Below are 18436 nucleotides of genomic sequence, written 5' to 3'. Positions count from 1 at the left end.
CTCAAAGGCCATTATGAAGTGAAGGAAAATTTGAAAAACCTTTTTAGTATACATATAGAGAGTAATGTTATATCACCCTCACCTAATAAACATGGCAGTTTGTTGCACACATCACGTCATTCATGTTTGACCAACCGCACACACCTTAGCTTAGCATCAATCAGAGTTACTCAAACCGGTATCATTGCATTAAAAACATGCAGGCTTAAAGCAAAGCAATTCTACTGACATTGTTTCCCAATTTAAAACACATCACTACTCAAGTTTTTTTTTTAAACACTGATCAGAGGTATTCCAGTTTGTTTCCTCTTCTGTGACAGTGTGGAAAGAGGTGACACTGAAGATGAAGTGATGACATGGAGGGAGTTGATAAACAGCCTAAAAGCTCTATAGGGGACAGTCCGGACATGGCTAATTTGCAGTGAAAGTCGAGTTGTTGAGTGAAATAGAGAGACACAAATAACATGTAAAGCAACACCAACTGAGAGATGTTCTCAGGGGAACGTGGGAATGAGGGAGAAATGAATTTGAAGATTTAAATGCATGGTGTCTTCATGATAATTATCAGCTAGTTCGTTAAATTGTACAATAAACATTGTTCACAAGTTTTTCTGACATGATGACTGGATAATGGTCACTTTAGCAAACAGAATATTTCCCAAGATGTGACCACAGAGGGATGTTTTGTTGCACCAATACCTCATATGTGAAACATGAACAAAGAAGTTGTGAAACATTTCTCTTTCTTGTGAAACAGTACAAGTGGAAACATAGTTTGAAATGTTTCCACCAGTAAGTCATTTGGATAAAATCCATTAAAAAGCAGCACGATGCTCTTGTCGCTCCAGTAAACTTAACATCCAATTTCATTAACAAAAATAAACAATAAAAGCAAAAATAGAGAGATTATAGATTTCAAATCAAGACAAAAATGTAAACAGTTGTATGTGCAACATGAGTGTCTTGTCTTTATTATATAATTTTTGACAAAAAACAAAACAACACAAAAATATGATGCAGCAAAAGTCACAAAATCACATCCCATGAAAGAGAAAAACATGACCCTCTACACACCGGAATCAGTTGATAATCAATACTGAAATAAATAGTTATTACAATGTCTCCAAAATTATGGAGACATTGCCCCTAATTTGGTGATTTACTTTTTCAGTATCGCAGTTTATGTGCAGATAACATGAGACAAATCAAACGTGACAAATCCTAGTGCTGAACACAATACAGACTTAAAAAAGAAGGACTTCCCCCCCCCAATATAACACAGGGTGTTTTTTTCAGTCTTCTCTCAGATAAGCCTCAGGCACCTCTTCCTCTTCATTAGTATTCTGTAAGGAGGCAGCATACTGTGCCATCCTTTCAACCTCCATTACTTTAGTCTCAGCCAGCTTCTTATCTGCATCTGCTGACAGTTTTTGTACCTCATCCACCTGCGTCTGGGCCACCTGAATGTTTGTCCTCACCGTGATGGACGCGTGTTCGGCTCCTGAAGACACACACATGCAAAAACACGGTCACATTTTTCAAGAAGGTTCAAAGGTTGACATAACACCACCTTGAGTTCAGACATTAGGTGTGGTCATTAAGAAGGCCCTCCTGTCCATCATCTCCATTTTGCTACACAAAGCCCTGTTGAGTGACAACAAATGATCCACACAGCGTCCAAAGAGCAACACTGACAGCCGCTGAATTGGAACCAGCACAGAAAGCAACACACAAAGCTTTGAGACATAATTCAAAGCGAAACACTTGTATTTTTCAGGACAAGACCTCTGAGAAAACCTCACTTCCTGACTATTCAATCACCCAACTCAGACACTTTTACACACCTGAGGTGTATGCCGCCTCCGCTGCAGTTTCACACAGCTTGACTGCCGTGATCCAGGTTAACTCGAAACGCTTGCATTCACCTTGTCTGTCACTAACCTGTCAGGAAGAGAGAGTTATAAAACTAAAGTAAGACTCAAAGAGGCCTACAACATTGTTGTAGTGGGTCTGCTGTCATATTTATGTTCCAGCAATCAATAAACAGAACACTGAATGCTTTGCTCAGCTTTTTCAGGAAGTTTTATCAAAAAAGGCAAAGAAAAGATGTACCTCTGCACGCTGGCGAATTATCACCTGCCAGATTGTGTCCTCTTCTGCTGGAGTCAGTTTCCCCAAAGAGTCCAAATATCGCCTTTGGAGAGCAATGAGTGTGTGCACAGCCTGTCAGCAAACACAGGGTGTACATACACAATTTGCATTTTAGAATCTGAGATCAACTGTAGCTTAAAAGTAGCACCAAAAAGTCATATGAACACTTTTTCTACAATTTTAGGTGAAAAGTTTCAGACAGAAACAGCATTTTAGACTGTAGACTCTCTACGAGCCAGAGGAGTGTTTTGTTTTTTGATGCTTTGAGCCACAACAAATGACTCCTCATACTCCTCTTGTATCTTTAAGTGGCAACGGAAGGTGAACTCAAGATTAAAACCAACACATGCTCTACAGTTTGTATGGAGATCATACGGAAAAACTGTCATCGGTTTGTCTCTACACACCTTAACTTTCTTTAACCTCTCTATATACCTTCTTTTTTTTTTTAAATGTCTGTCTTCCTGAACTAAAACATTTACATAAGTACATTCACTTTCTGTAACAGCTCAACAATCTCTGCTAACACAAGTGCTGGTCTTCATACATTGGAGATTAGTTGTATTGTATATATCTGTGCTTGTTGTTTTTTGTCTATGTTTTGTTCCTTTACTAATGAACGTATGTTAATGGGTTACATTTAATTCCGTGATGCCAGATAACATCTGGCAAAGGGACTGCCGATGAAAATTAGCCTTTTGGCCAATTCGGGTACATTTACATCCGTCTGAATGTTGATTAATATACACTGCCCCTTTTCAAATAAAATATTAAATAAAATTAGAATTACATCAACATGGGTAATACAACATTCTTTAAATCATGTGCATGCTGCCACCTACATCGTTTATTGTGAATGGCATTATGACGGCAATGGGCGGCCTGCCAGAACAACCCCCTCCCCACTGGATTGTTGATGGACGGCTTGCCTCCCCCCACCCCCTTGCTCCATATCCCTCTTCCTGCATCTTATCCCATCTCTCCCCCTATCCCTTTCCAAGCCTGGCGCAGTCTCGGCCTGTCAAGGCTGTTTCGTCATGAGCCGGGGATCCGGCCGAAGATTTCTGCCTTTTAATAAGGCAGTTTTTTCTTACCACTGTAACTTTTGCCTTTTACCTGCTTTTTGTAACATAACAATGAGTAAGGTATTTTACCTGCTTTTTGTAACATAACAATGGGTAAGGTCTTTTTACCTGCTCTTTTGTAATGTTAACAGACAAAGAGTAAGGTATTTTACCTGCTTTTTGTAAAGTGTCTCGAGATAACACTTGTTATGAGTTGACGCTATACAAATAAAAATTGATTGATTGATTGATTGATGACAATGAGTAGTTAAATAAGCTTCATTATAAGTTTAGGACTATCTCTGGATGTGGGAATACGTTTTCCACACTTACCTTTGAGTAGTCTGTGATGGCATCTATGAGAGCAAGGGTGGCCTGAGAGAGGAAAGTGCTTGAACTGTCTGTAACCAGCGATGCTGCTCGTTTGACCAGAGAGTCATGGGAGAGGTTGTCAACCTGCACCAGAGGCACCAAGGGAGAACAAGGTAAAACAAATGATGTGAATGATATACTTCAGACGACTGCTGCATGTGTGACGCACCTGGAATTGTCTTGGTGTTGACATGTGCTATAGTAATAAACTTGCTTTGCATGTATTTGTCAGGCTGTGGTGACTCACCTGTCTGAAAGGTATCGCACATAGTCCACCGCCGACAGATAACGAGGCTACGCTGGTGAACAGAATACTTCTCCATTTCCCTGGTTTCCTACTACTGAGCAGGACACGAGCAGAACTCCTGAATAAAACAAGAAATTAGTTTAAACTCAAAGACAGTAATTAACTCATTTAAATTCTTAGGGCACTGTGACGTATAGAAACCTAATCTAATATTGGTAGTTAACTAGATAACTTACTCTTCACGAAATTACGAAGATAGCTTTGAAATATATTTAAGGATGCGGACAAGCACTCTCTTGTACTGATAAACTAAATAATTAAAGGTAATTTAGGTCGTGAAAATCAAGTTTTACATGTATACTGACGACTTCCGGTTGTTGGTAAAAAAAAAAACCAAGCTTTATCATTTCCTGTAACAACGTCAACAGCTACATTTTTTTTAAAGACTTAACATGACGCGCACAGCTTGTATGTGATATTTGTCCATTCAAACGCTTTTTACTGAAGGTAAATATCCTACCTGAGGAGCCGGAGGTAGCTTGTTACCGCCCGTAGCGCGGCCATCTTGGTCCGCCACAATAAACAACCTTTCACGTCACTGATCAAAGGTTCCACTGCTGAGAAGGAGTAGACTGAAAACTGGCGACCTCTGGTGGTGAATGCAGGAACATTCTCTCGGGCTTAAAATTACAAGGAAATGAATATTGCTGTAATGTGTAAAGCAAAGTGACAGAGTTAAAGAAAAGTCTCTCTGTGTGGTTGTGTTGTTCAAATCATAAAACCTCAGAGAATATTAGAAACATATAAAAGGCTTCATTTAGAAAATTTAGAGACTTACGTCAGTTGTGTAGCGTGTTGTTTGACAGTTTAGTCAGAGCTCTGGATGCCTGAGAAGCTTTTTCACACTGGGCTCTGCGCTTGCAAGGGTACAAGAAGTGCTTTTCAAAGACGTACCAAAATGTTTTTCATTGATATTTCAGTAATCTTTGGTTTTCAATGTATGTGCAACAGAAACATCAGTACCCCAATGTGAAACCTGAAAAGGTTTGACTTGATTTAATCCTAGTGATTGAGACCAGGATTGTCTACAATGTGTGTGAGTGTGACAACTTTGTCCAAATTGCTACAACAAAGCATAACTAATGTATAAAATGTCTGTGACAAAATATGTAGTTGATAATGTAAGGGATGAACACTCTTTTATTCTTATACCAATCTAAGTCTTGGAGTATTTACCAGCCAGGTACTGATCAGAAACTGATACCATTATTCTCAGAAAAAGTCAAACTTTGTATCTCACTGCACGGGACAGGCTGGGGTCATTTATTCACATGTAAGGTAACATAAGGATATTATTTGACCAGACCTTTTAACTAAGAAGAGGCTATGATTTTACATTTCTGCAGCCATAGTAACCCATTGATATAGAGAGGGACGCAAAAAAGTGTGTATACAACAATAAAATAAAGACATGAGTATAACATCTGCAGACAAACAATGATAGAATAAACATGATTGTTCACACATGTAAATCAGTGTTCAACTGTGACTAAATAAAGAGGAAATAACTGCATTTCAAATCTCATTTTTATTGTAACAACATCCAAATAACAACTCATTTAAGTTAAAAAAAGAAAATAAGGTGAGTTTTAAAAGAGATGGAGGGCTATACAGTGGTAAAGGTACACATAAAGACAAATGATCATTACTAAAAGATACCATATTGATTAACAATGCACCCACAGCTGGAAACAGACTTCATGAAGGCATTTTTACAATATATATATCGGTACATGGAAATATCAGGGACTTTCAAAGGACATTAAGAGCATGTCATGATGGATCATTCATTCAGCCCAGAGGCTGTGGATTCTCTGAATTCAGTATGAGTTTGTGATTAAATGTTTAACAATGTAATAGAACAACAATATAAGCACAATCAGATGGGGTTAATGTAAAATTCAATGAAGCAATGATTATTTAAACTGTTGTTGTCCATCATATGTAATAAATAATAAATAGGCTATAAATCATACAAACATTCTTCAAGATCACAGATGTCAAATAAAAAAGTTTTTCTTGTAAAAGCCACAGAGAAGGTAGGACTTCATTGCACAGAAGAACTTTTCATCCCTGAGGCCATAAATAAGAGGACTCAGGCATCTTGAAGCAAGATAAAAAATAATGTAGTTAATGTACCTGAGATTAATGTATGCCTTGACATTTGTTTGAAGGACAGCCGATTCTATCAATGGACACCACAGCTGGATGAGACAAAGCAGCAGCTGGAAAGCATGAAGAATGACTGTTTTGAGCCCTTTCCATGTTGACTTTCTATCCTCTCCTGATGCAGCTCTGGCTGCTTTCATTATTCTAACATAGGAAAATACAATGATGATGCACATAGACAAAAAATAAAGCACCTTTATAGCATTTCGTAAATGATCCTGCCATCTATACAAAATAAAGATCCAATGGTTGCAGGTCATGGATTGTTTGTAGAACTTGATTGGTGTGGATGCAAAATAGATGGAGAGATCAACAATGAAGTGAATGGAGCTGAGGCTGTGAATGAGGAGAATGCAGTGCAGCGAGCAGTGTGTTGAGCACAGATCGCCATGACGCAGGGGCATGCAAATGGCTACATAGCGCTCCAGGGTCATTGCTGTCAGAGTAAATGGTGTGACCAAAGAGTACACAGTTGACAAAATGAACATGATAACACACAACCATAAATTCATGGTGAAGTTAAAATAGTTGCAGATGAGCAGGAGATTTGTGACAATCAACATCACACAATCAGACAGCAGAGTAACAGCAAATAAGATGTAGCGCATAGTTGTGTAGAAGAACTCCTTCATAAAAAAAGTTGTGATCAGCATGAAGTTGATGCAAAGGAAAACTGCTACTAAAACCTGAACTAAAATAATCTTAAAATTAAAACTTTGCATGATGGATACAGTACTAACAAGTGAATTATTGCTATCCATGTATGGTAATAAGGTCAAATAGGTTCAAAAAGTTACTGGTAGAATTAACATTTATCCACAAAGAAACAATACACAGCAGTAACACATGACATAAACAGTTATTAAAAAGGTTAAATGGCATAGGACTCTCAGATTACAAACCGTTCTTACACAAATGTGTCATTTGTGGCACAGTGTTTCAAGGATGAATGAAAGAGAGGACTGTGTCTGAAGGCTTAAATGAACACAACTAGAGCTCCAGGGAATCACCACATGAAAGTGGCATCAGCAGTAACTGCTAACAAAGTTTTTGGGCTGTTTTAGTTACACTACCACACATTTAGGTCCTGCAAGTATTTGTAGTAGTAAGGAAAATAAGTTTCCCACAGAAGAACATTCAGAAAAACATGTGCACCCTAAATGAAGGGGCAAGGCTGTGGTAAAAAAAAAAGCCTCTGAGAACTACAACTTTCCGAAGGACTTATCAATATCCAAATGTGATGACATCATTATTAAGAGGCCTTTTGCAGAGCCCAGTCTTTTCTTGGTCTTTTCTTGGCCTTGGCACTTGTCATAAGTGGTTTTAATATGTGAACCACAAAATAATCCCGCCAAAATACTGTAGCAAAGAAAAGGAGATGTGAGCACATTCTCAACTACAACTGAAACCAAATTCTAAATACACACAAGAGTGGAAAATGATATACAAGCCCCCCCCAAAAAAAACAAAGCAATGAAACTTCATGCAACATGAACCGCGTCCTCGACAGGCCCACGTTTGGTGTGAATTGTCTGGAATATTACCTGCTGCTTTCACACACCGGCCCACTCACACATCGAACAGCCTGCTATCCGGTTCAACCAACTTGGACAAAGTCCAGACTTTTCAGGATTGTGAGGCGCTTAAGTTACGAAATGTTATGCTCAGGGCCACAAAGTTTCGGACTCAGACCTGTCTAATCCATCCTGTTTCCCTGTCATAACAAACCCCTCAATGAACCAACCAATTGCACCTGATTGGAGAGGCATCTGCTGTTTCTAGACACACTAGGGTGCAGTGTTCTACTGTTTGCATTGAATTTCTAATCCCAGCCTTCCATCTGCCTGCAAAGAGCCGAAGCTTGGTTCTGTGAATGTGTGATAGTTAGAGTTTAATCAGTATCTTCTGCTATTTCTAAAAGTGAGATGTAAATGTTGAGATACAAGTTGGTACATCTGGGCCTGTCCTTGTGTAAGTAACTTAATTCAGGGTCTGAATTCTGCTGTCGGAGTTCATTTGAGGCCTGATGTGACTATCTTGCAAAGAGGAGCTGGAGATGCAATGAAATGCACTTTGAAGGGGAAGTTCAGGAACTTCAGTTTTTGGCATTTCTGTGTTGACCCTTATTTTTCAAAGCTGGATCCTCCGTTGTAGTTGTTTTTAGTATTAATTTTGCAGATGTTAATATGTAAGCTTAACAAAGATAGTTGGCATGGTAAACTTAGCCACTGAGCATAAATATACGTAAACGCACTGTCATTAGTCCAAAACTACATTTTATAAGGTGAAGCCTCACATAGCTGCTGGCATGGGATGTACTCTAAAGGCACCAGCACACTGTATCAGAAGTGCTTGTAATGTGTTAGAATTGCTTTACATCATATTGAGATATTTTTTCAAGGAATGGAAAAACCTGACCTCCTTGTAGCACAGTTAACCCCCTCATCGTAACAATAGTGGGTCTCATGCCCCTTATGGCTACATGAAGTTAAAGTCTAATCACCACCACTTTTGTCTGACAGTTTCTTTCACATTCAAACTTATGTTTGTCGTAAGAGTTTGCTCTATGCTTTCATTTACTAGAAGCCATTAACAAAGGAATCGAGAGGGAATATGAACGAGCTGGTGGCCTTCTGGAATCATGTTTTGTTTTTTTTTTTCCATGTGAGGTAAGAATCAAAACAGTACAGCGGTACTAATGAGCTGATCATCACAACTCTCTTATGGCATGAACTCCTGTGAAACTCATTAAAGGTGACAGCTAATGGCTTCATTAATAATTTAAACTATTCACTGCTAAGTTTGTCTACGATTAAAGATGAAAGTAAGTTGGAAACCATTGATCTGTCATGTACTTTATGTAATTAAAGACAGGTGTTATCAAAACTATTAACAAAATGCTTTTATTAAGTTCTTCACTTACATTGTAAAATAAAATTGTATTTAAATGTTATCATAAATTATCTGCAACCAACACAAAGACAATACATCACAAACAAGACTAAGATTCTGGATGCACTTCTGCAGCTCTCTGTATTTGTATTAGGCTCAGATTTTGCAACAGCCCAGGTTGGTGCAGATAACTTTTAAAGGTATCTGTTCAAATCAAGTTAAGAGGCAGCCCCAAAAATTTGACCCAAAGACGGTTAATGGTTCATCAGTGAAAGGTTTTAAAACACAAAATAAAGCAGTTCTTATCGGCCTTGGGTTAAAAGTTGAGGTTGGGGCGGTTACTTTGACAGACGGGAGGTAAAAAAAATCCTTTTAAATATGCCTTTCACAGTATTACATTTTCAGCTGGAATACAAGGTCAGGTTCACTCGCTAAGGAGCCTGACATGCCTCCATTCTGAGCCAGAGTCTGTCACTACAGTGCTGGTCTTCAGGAGGATGCGTTTGGCCCTTAAATGGTGGAAGACCCTGATCAACATTTCAACTGTTAGCAATGTGTCTGCAGGGCAGTCAAAGCAGCTGGCACTGGGGCAGTATGTCAACAGAGAGCTGTGGACATGGACGTGCTCAAATCTGCTGTTGCATTTGTCCATGTAAATCCAGGTACCAGTACCAGGTGGCAGACCAGACCAGAATGGGGGGGGGGGGGGGGGGGGGGGGGGGGGGGGGGCTCGAGGGGGGTCGAGACCAGGCTTGAGTGTCAAGTTTATTTGTACAGCACAAAATCTCAGCTCCCATTTTCGATGAAAATCAGTTTTTCCACTATTTGTCTTCCGTTGATATGTATCCATGTCTAACTGTTTCGGTTGACCTACGGTAATGCATATGATCTGTAAATGATGATTAAATATCTGCTTACACATCAACACGTACTGCACTTTTGCAGATTACTGTACTTTTGCAGATTTTACAGATCTTTTGCAATGATGTGAAAAGTCACCAAAAACAAAAATGATAGGAGGCACAAAATAGTTTTTCTTTGAGTACATTTTATTTCCACAAAAAGCCATACAATAAACAACACGGTGATGCTATGTTGGATAAACCCCTCTTTCACACTGCCAAATATAGACTGTATGTTTATTGGAGATTCCATAATCGTTTTTCAGAAGCTCCAAGAGCCAAGCTGACATTTACTGATCAAATAAATAATCTTAAATAATAATTTATGCAACTTGAAACAATTACACATCGTAGTCCCTGTACAATCTCACAGGCTAAAAAATAAGCAAATGTTTTGCTTAATTTTCATATATCTCTGTCAATGTCTTAGTCCTCTCGAAGATAAGCCTCATGCACCTCGTGCTCCTCACTATCCCACCTAGAGGCAGCATATTCTGCCATCCTTTGGATCTCCTCGACCTTAGTCTCAGCCAGCTTCTTGTCTGCATCGGCTGACAGTGTGCGAGCCTCCTCCACCTGCGACTGGGCCACCTGAACGTTTGTCCTCACTGTGATGGATGCGTGTTCTGCTCCTGGAAAAACACATGCAAACATACATTTTGTTAAAATCGCTGATAAGGACTTTAGTTTGACATAAAACCAAGAGAAAGTTCTAACATGAACTGTGAATCTTTATAAGGCACTCCTATCCACTGAACCACTTTCATTTTAAATGGTGTTCTTCTAAGAACACATACACACACACAGCTTTGCACGAGAACACTTTTAACAAACCTGAAGAGTGTGCTGCCTCTGCTGCCACTTTGCACAAGTTGACGGCGTTGATCCAGGTTGACTCAAAGCGTTTGCAGTCATCTAGTCTGTCAGTAGCCTGTTAGAAGAAAAAATATGTATCAAAAACATACACATTGATTCTTTTGTTTTTGCAAATAGTTGAAGCAGGTATGAACACAATGCTAGAGTACTTTTATCGTCAAATAACAGCAGAAACCTACCTCAGCACGCTGCATATTGATCACCTCCAGGAGTGAGTCCTCCTCTGCTGAGGTCAGTTTCCGCAGTGTGGCTAAATAGCGCCTTTGAAAAGCAACGCGTGTGTGCACAGCCTGTTAGCAAACAGAGAGAGAGCAGAAAGTCAGGGACAGTGCAAGACCATTTTTAAAGTAATAATGTTCCAATAGAAGCTGTTATCCAGCTACGCTCTGTAGTGTCAATAATACATGAGTGATGACATGTATGAATAGTTTTATTCTCATGATGAGCCAAAGCTAAACTTGGATCTCTATGTGGATATTCACAAATGAAGAAATCTACCTTTGTATAGTCTTTGAGGGCATCGGTGAGAGCGATGGTGGTCTGTGAGAGGAAGGTACTTGAACCGTCTGTTGCCACTGAGGCAGCTCTTCTGATCAGGGAGTCATGAGAGAGGTTTTCCACCTGCTACAAACAAACAGAGTACTTTAACACCTTCCTCCAATTGATCTTGAATCAGATAAAAAAACAGGTGATCTTTTTTCAAAGTTACAGAAGAAAATCTCTTGTATGAGATGGACCAACCTTTGTCACAGAGATAGTGTTGAGCCCACTGGCACCGCTAGTAGTTGTGACGCTGATGCGTGCAGCGTTTGTCTTATCCTCCAACTTTTGGACTCCGCTCTCGGAGCTGCTGATTTGGCCACTCTCAGAAATGCTGCAGAAAATTAGACACAGAATATAACACAGTCATTATACATACAGTTCTGCAAGAGCCAGTGATGCCTGACAAGTCAAATCTGAAGTAATCTAGCATCCAAAGTAATGTAAAAGCTTTTCAAGAAAAATGAATTGTAACCAACCTTATGAAGCGGATACAGGCGGCTCCTCTCCTGAGCACACTCTTGTTGGTCCTAAGAAACGAAAAGTCTGTCTGGTTTCGCAGAAGTCCTCCAGTAGCACCGCTGGCACACACCGAACACTGACGAACAGCTTGCATTTTGCGGATAAGTTGCTGCACTAACACAGAGATTTTGATCTATATGATAGAAGTAGTTGCTTACAGTCAATTCTCAGTTTTTGAACTAATATACCGTCCTTCAACTGTTGTCTTATCTTTGCAAAAGTAAGTAATTAAGTAAGTAAGTAAGTAAATAAGAGGAATAATCTTGATTTGATGCTTGCGATCTTTCAGTCTGCTCGATGATGACCAACTGAGATTCCTGTTGGTATTTATAGGGCCCCAGAACCATGTTGTTATGTAAAAGGCATCGACCTGTTTACTCTGTCTGCAAATGTGCGTAGTTGGCTTTATCTGAGAACGGCCAAAAGGACGAGTTTTACGTCTAGTTTACTCACTCTCTTGCTCTAGTGTGTGTATATGTGTGTGTGTGTTTGAGGGTATTTGTGCACGAGAAAGGGGGACAATTGGAAAAACAAAATTATCTAAAGAAAATAAGTCATTTGTATTAGACCTTATGATAATGACATTTTAAATAAAAATGGCATGTCTTTTCATGCAAACAAAAAATGAGGACAGTATATTAATGTCTTCTCTACGTTTATATCCTCCATGTCATGACAGGAAAGTGGCCGTAGAAGATTTTGCCGACGTCTTTAAATATTCAGTATAGCAGCTCCATCTGTTTATTCAAAGGTCTCAACAAACCTAAAACAATAGCTCAATAATGACAAATGTCTTTATGTGTATTTAATCCTTACTATCTTCTAATATTTTCTCTTGTCACTTTAATAAAATGTGTTTTTCTGCACCATGTCCCTAAAAAATCCATATACAAAATGTTGCCAAAAGTTTTGCAATAGTATTGAATCTGGTAGCTTCAAATAACTTATTTACTATGGTGGCACCCGGTGAGTTTGGATGTTGAAAGTTTGTTTAGGCCACCTGTGTTGTCTGATCCCGAACAGTCCCGATTACTGACGTAAAAGTTACGCAAAAGGGGACGAGCCCCACGGTGCTGCTCTCAACTTGTTTGTCAAACACATGAGACTTTCAGGTTGTACCATGGGACTCTGGAGCTTAACGTTAATAATCAACCACTCAGTCAATTACTAAGCAGGGGATGTGGAACGTGCTTTGTTAGCGTGCTCTTGAGATTTTACATCGTGCCTAACTGCACTGCTCCACCTGGAAGTCATTTCAAGTAAACATCTCTTTGTGGATTTCATCATATCTTTGCAAATAATGCTGATGCAAAGATATTCTGCTGATTTCAATGAGGTTGTTGGAGAGTTATTTTTATGAGACTTTTTTCACCGACAGCACCAACAAACATAAATGTGCTTTAAATAACACCTATTAGCAAGTAATAGGATTGTGGTTTATTCTGTTCAAATTCTAAGATACACAACCGCAAAAGTATGGGCTCGACCTACTCTATATGGACTGTTATCTGTCGTGAGATATTTCTTTCCTAATTTGGCCAAATAGATAGAAAAATAATAACCAGTAATCAATCAACTATTTCTCTATTCCAGACCAATATACGAGTACGAAAGGTAGGGGAAGCTCTATTCCAGTATATATAAGTCACAGAAATTGGAATGTACAGTCCTGAAATGTAAAGGACTATTCTGACATGAACTGTTGACAATATTTACCCTCCTCCCCCATTTTGTTCCATATATACATTCAAACAGACTACAACAGATTTAGTATCCTTAACATGTGTCTAGCAATAACCAAAGTGTTCCATGCTTGAGTTAGTTGTACTTGAAATAAAGAAAATCTTTGAGGAGCAATAACATTGCAACATATTGAGGCATTCATACTAACAATATCTTTACTCGGGATGCATCGATGTGAAAACCAGAGCGGATGTCAGTGTTTGAAATAACAATTTAGATTGTTGATTCCAATGTTTTTTTTTTTCATTCCTTCTTTTAGTATAAGGCCCAAGCAGCAACTCTCTTAGTCCGTCGTCAGTTTGACTGAAAGTTAGGCTGAGACAGCATTTCTAACATGACGACTGCCATCGATGGGCTTCCAAAGCCCCCTGCAATAACAGATGGGTGACGTTTATCAAGCTTCGTCCATTAATATTCACAGTCTATGATCTAAACCAGTTCGCTTGCTCGCTTCCATCGCTGCAAAACCTGTTGGTTTGCCATTTGCCTGGCAATCCTAGGGGCGTCCTAAACTACAGCGCGGGGGGTGCCTTAAAACCGACTACCTTCTCTGGTCAAAACAAAAACAGACAAACAAAGTTGGTTCTTCGTGTCTAGACCTCTTTTGCTATTCCTGCAGTAAATATCTCAACATCTGCAGCCTGAAAACCCAGTCATCCAGTCACACTGTCGTATCCAGCATTTAGGGACGCTGCCAAACCACTTTGCTCCACAGTTTCCAAAGTGCACAGCACAAGTCACAGCTGGAACATCTGACCCGGCCAGTTGACTAAAAAAGTCCACACAGCAGTATTAATACTGTGACAAAAATCAATATGAGGGATTCAAAATCCAGCTGGAAACATGTTCAGTTAAAGGACATGGAAAGTGGTTGAATCAGCAAAAAAAGGGAAAACATTTAGGGGACATTTTGCTGCCACCAACCAGTTTGTCCAGTCTGCACTGGAATGCTGATGTTCACCAGCCCAGAGTCTGCTGTCCAGTGTGTTCTTATTACAGTCTATGGTGTCAACATGCACTATGCTTATATTACAGCAGAGGGTTTTAAAATGGAGGCAGTGCGCATTGCATACTATCCTTAAAATATTAATATCAAAAAGGATGTCACTTTTAAATACATTGTTTATTGAAATCCCTGAAATGCAGAGACATTTTAGGTGCAAAAGAACAACACCTAATTTAGCCTGCACATTTATTAAAAAGTCTCATTGCTCTCACCATAATTGCTAAAACATGGAGGACTTAAGCTAGCAGAACATCAGTTCACTTATTAAGTTAGCATCTAACTAAGCTAGTGAGTAAATTAAGTTGAACAAAATTATCAGATACTTACCATACAGTTAATGGTTGAACCAAATAAAAGCCAATGAGTGAATATTGAGGTTACCTTTGTCAAGTGGACAAAAAGATAAAGATGCTCCTTGTCTGCTGGAAGTGTGAGTAATCAGTAGCAAACATTTTAGCTAGCGCAGTCACTAGCACATTGGCATAACATTGTGAGCTGGTTAGCTGGTTTATTAACTATTAGCTATAAATAACTTTAAGTGCTGTTTGGTGTGGTTTCTACCACTTCATAGCCAAAAACAAGTTGTATTTTTTGTCTTTTGTCCATTACCACACCTTAATCCATATAATAACAATTGTACCATGGTGGTACCATGTACCATGGTACGTACGTGGTACATGGTATGTACTAGTACCTTATATATTACCATGGTGCATACCATAGTAACTCCCATATTACTATGGTATACCACGTTACATACCATAGTACCTCACACAGTATTATGGTATACCATTGTTGTACATAGGCTACCATAGTACTGCACACATACCTCATGTACAGATGTATCACTTTTTATCACCAACTCTCAGCAGAAAGTACAAATTTCACTCTGCTTGTCTGAATTAGATGTTTTTTGCAACAAGGTTCATTTGAACAAAAAGGGGTATTTTGCCTAAAATGACTGTACAATGGCTTAAAGAAGTACAAACAACAACAGCCCACAGAGATGCCATTTGATCTGCAAAGCAATTTTGGGGTGCATTTTGTGAATTAGAAAGTGTCTTGTGACCTCTTCTATAGCAGCCACTTTGATCAAAACAGGATGTTTCTATGACATACAGAGCCAATGGTTATTAAACACATTCAAGTCTAACTTCTGTACTGTAGGTAATTAGATATCAAACTGTAAGCAGTCCCCTCTGAAATCTGTTGTTTGTGGAAACATAACACTTCACAATGATTGCATGAAAAATAATGTATCTCAGGGGGAATCAAGGCCCAAGTCAAACTGATCTGAGTTCAGCCAATCACTTCAGATAAGGGGAGAACAATCAGAGTTGTTTTTCATTGTAGAAAAGTTCTATGTTAAAGAACAGAACGCTTTGCCATTGCCTCTGACTGATGAAGACGTCATTTGGTATGAAAATGCTTTCTAATGATGAATGTTAGATGTGTTTTAAGTGTCAGTGCAATTTTTTCTGTTTAAATGTTTGATTTGGAGGGTAAATATTGTATCTTGTAAATAGTATGTACTTGCAATGTTTTTTTTTTTTCTTCTAACCATTTTCAAGTGTTTACATCCTGTTCTTTTTCCCATGATTTTTTAAAGGTTTTATTCTATTTTTAACTTAAAATGTCACCATGAATTTTTGAGGATGTATTTTAAGCATTAGTAAGGACATTTTATTCATTGTGTCTTGAACAGGTAACCCACATGCAAAATGCAGAATCTGACAGATTTTCCGGGAAATGCAACTTCCCACAAAACCTCGTCTGTGATCATCAAGGTGTGTGTGGTTATCCCCTTTTTCTGCGTCTTCCTGTGCTGCATCGGTGTCATGCTGCATATTTTTGCATCTCACAGACAGTTCCTGGACACATCTCGGTACATCCTGTTTGCCTGCATGCTCATCAATGACACCGTCCAGCTCTTGTCCTCTGTGCTGCTTTTCCTCTTCGTCATGAGCCAGGTGAAATTCGCTATTGTCTACTGTGTTCCTCTGCTGTTTTTTTCCAGCGCCACTTTCCAGAACACACCTTTAATCCTGGCCACCATGTCACTGGAGCGTTATGTTGCCATCTTCTACCCCCTGCAGCGCCCGGCGGCCTGGCGCTCCGACCGAATCTGGATCATTGTTCTGTCTCTGTGGCTCATCAGCTGCATTATCCCTCTCATTGACCATGCCATCATGGAACATGACCCTGCTGTGAATATCTTCTCCACCCCTGTGATTTGCAAAACTAATTCTATTAACTCATCCCCGATCCAGACATTGTTCAGAGCTGCCATGAGTTTTCTTTTCTTTGCAGTAGTGGCTGTTATCATCCTCTTTACATATGTGAGAATCCTGCTGGAAACCAGGAAGCTGAGACAAGACAAAGAGTCTGTAAGCAAAGCCATGCACACAGTGCTGCTGCACGGCTTTCAGCTGCTGCTGTGCATGTTGGCCTTCACCAGCCCCATCACTGAAACTCTCATAGTTCTGCATGTTAACTGGCTGCCAGGGGATGTGTCCTTTTTTAATTACTTTTGTTTTATACTGATTCCACGCTTTCTCAGCCCGCTCATCTACGGCTTTAGAGATCAGATTCTCAGGGCCTACATTGCAAAAATGTTTCTCTGCTGCTCAAACAAAGTCAAACCAGGTATCAGAGGCAAGCTGCAGGAAACCGTGTCTGCGAGATGAAAAAGAGACTGAGTGTATACTGTCAAAAAGATGGATTTGTGATGTTAAACAGGGTATCGGAAGGTCTAAAAATGTCTACAGAGAACATTGAATTCAATGTTGTATTTAAAGGCTTAAACAGCTTTAAACATATGTTATACTGTTGTTGGTGATCCCTGCAGAAACTCTGTACAACATAAATCTGTCTTCGTGTACAAATTAAGTCAACAATAAAGTAACATTACTCAAATATAAAGATTTACAGACATTTTCAATCTTTTGTTGAATAAGAGAAAAAGCTTATTCTGATCTGTGAACAAGATTTCATCACGAATCGATTGAAACTGTTAAGTTTTAAGTTATCCTGAGCCTTTTTTTTAATACATTGGTATCATTTAAGTTTCAAAGATCTGCTGCGTTAAACAAACCAGGGCTTGACCTAAATTCTGTGCCAGCAGTGAAATTAAGGTTATCCTGAATAAAATCTGCTCAATGAGCGTGCAGGATTGATGATTAACTGTGTGGCTGGATAGAAGACAAGATAGCACTTTAGTACTTGTGTAACCCACTGAAGATAAAAAAAAATTAAAGGCCAAATTACTACATTATTAAATATATATATATATATATATATATATATATTATTTAAATCAAGCAATTCAATTAGAGCCTTACACTGATATTTAGTGCAAAAATCCATATTCAGTTTCTTGAAGCAAACTAACTGCATATACTTAGGGTTACCGTGTTTCAGGCTGGTAAATAAAAAAGAGCCGAAATTGTCAAACAGCTTCAATGTGTTTGTTTTCTATGGATAACTTTCAAATTTAAATGAGAATAAGAAATACTGAGTCTAACCCTGCAAACCACAGTCTCATGAAGACCCAAACATTCAAATGATACATGTGAATGTGTCCATAAAATACAAATACATACCTTTTTTACTTACAACCCATAGAAGAAAACTTTTGATACACAACATTAGAACTATACCTTGTTATTCATTCAAATATTAAAGAAATGTTTGAAGGGATTAAACATGTGTTTTGTGTAAATATTAAACGTTGTTTCCTGTATTATTAACAAAATCAAAAGCAGCATCAACTAAATCTACGGTTTGTTCTCTTCATTTCTTTTTTAAACACACCACATCAACGAAGACATTCAAATTGTACACTTAACATAAAAGTTTTGTTGTAGTACAAATCTTTCACCTGCAGGTGTCG

General features: G+C 38.8%; 4 protein-coding genes across 4 annotated transcripts; 1 reads left to right on the top strand and 3 right to left on the bottom strand.

The window, feature by feature from the left end:
* Positions 1-1263: 1263 nt before the first annotated feature.
* On the bottom strand, positions 1264-4441 carry LOC132980670 (diablo IAP-binding mitochondrial protein-like). The gene is made up of 6 exons (XM_061046925.1): positions 4355-4441; positions 3835-3952; positions 3549-3671; positions 2113-2223; positions 1845-1941; positions 1264-1501 (listed from the first exon to the last, which is right to left on the bottom strand). Exons 1-6 carry the CDS (start codon positions 4396-4398, stop codon positions 1293-1295), a joined length of 702 nt encoding a protein of 233 aa, XP_060902908.1. The 5' UTR covers positions 4399-4441; the 3' UTR covers positions 1264-1292.
* A 1025-nt stretch (positions 4442-5466) lies between these two features.
* LOC132980669 (odorant receptor 131-2-like) lies at positions 5467-7027 on the bottom strand. Its single transcript, XM_061046924.1, has one exon. It carries the CDS (start codon positions 6822-6824, stop codon positions 5895-5897), a length of 930 nt encoding a protein of 309 aa, XP_060902907.1. The 5' UTR covers positions 6825-7027; the 3' UTR covers positions 5467-5894.
* A 2956-nt stretch (positions 7028-9983) lies between these two features.
* LOC132979888 (diablo IAP-binding mitochondrial protein-like) lies at positions 9984-12030 on the bottom strand. Its single transcript, XM_061045720.1, has 6 exons — positions 11753-12030; positions 11475-11607; positions 11232-11357; positions 10913-11023; positions 10692-10788; positions 9984-10489 (listed from the first exon to the last, which is right to left on the bottom strand). Exons 1-6 carry the CDS (start codon positions 11887-11889, stop codon positions 10284-10286), a joined length of 810 nt encoding a protein of 269 aa, XP_060901703.1. The 5' UTR covers positions 11890-12030; the 3' UTR covers positions 9984-10283.
* A 3868-nt stretch (positions 12031-15898) lies between these two features.
* Positions 15899-17420, top strand: or95a1 (odorant receptor, family 95, subfamily A, member 1). The gene has a single exon (XM_061045719.1). The coding sequence runs from the start codon at positions 16266-16268 to the stop codon at positions 17229-17231; it is 966 nt and encodes a 321-aa protein (XP_060901702.1). The 5' UTR covers positions 15899-16265; the 3' UTR covers positions 17232-17420.
* Positions 17421-18436: the final 1016 nt, after the last annotated feature.

The sequence above is a fragment of the Labrus mixtus genome, chromosome 9, assembly GCF_963584025.1.
Source record: "Labrus mixtus chromosome 9, fLabMix1.1, whole genome shotgun sequence".
NCBI lineage: Eukaryota > Metazoa > Chordata > Actinopteri > Labriformes > Labridae > Labrus > Labrus mixtus.
Note: the sequence above shows the minus strand (reverse complement) of the source record. Positions and strands in the feature narration are given on the sequence as shown.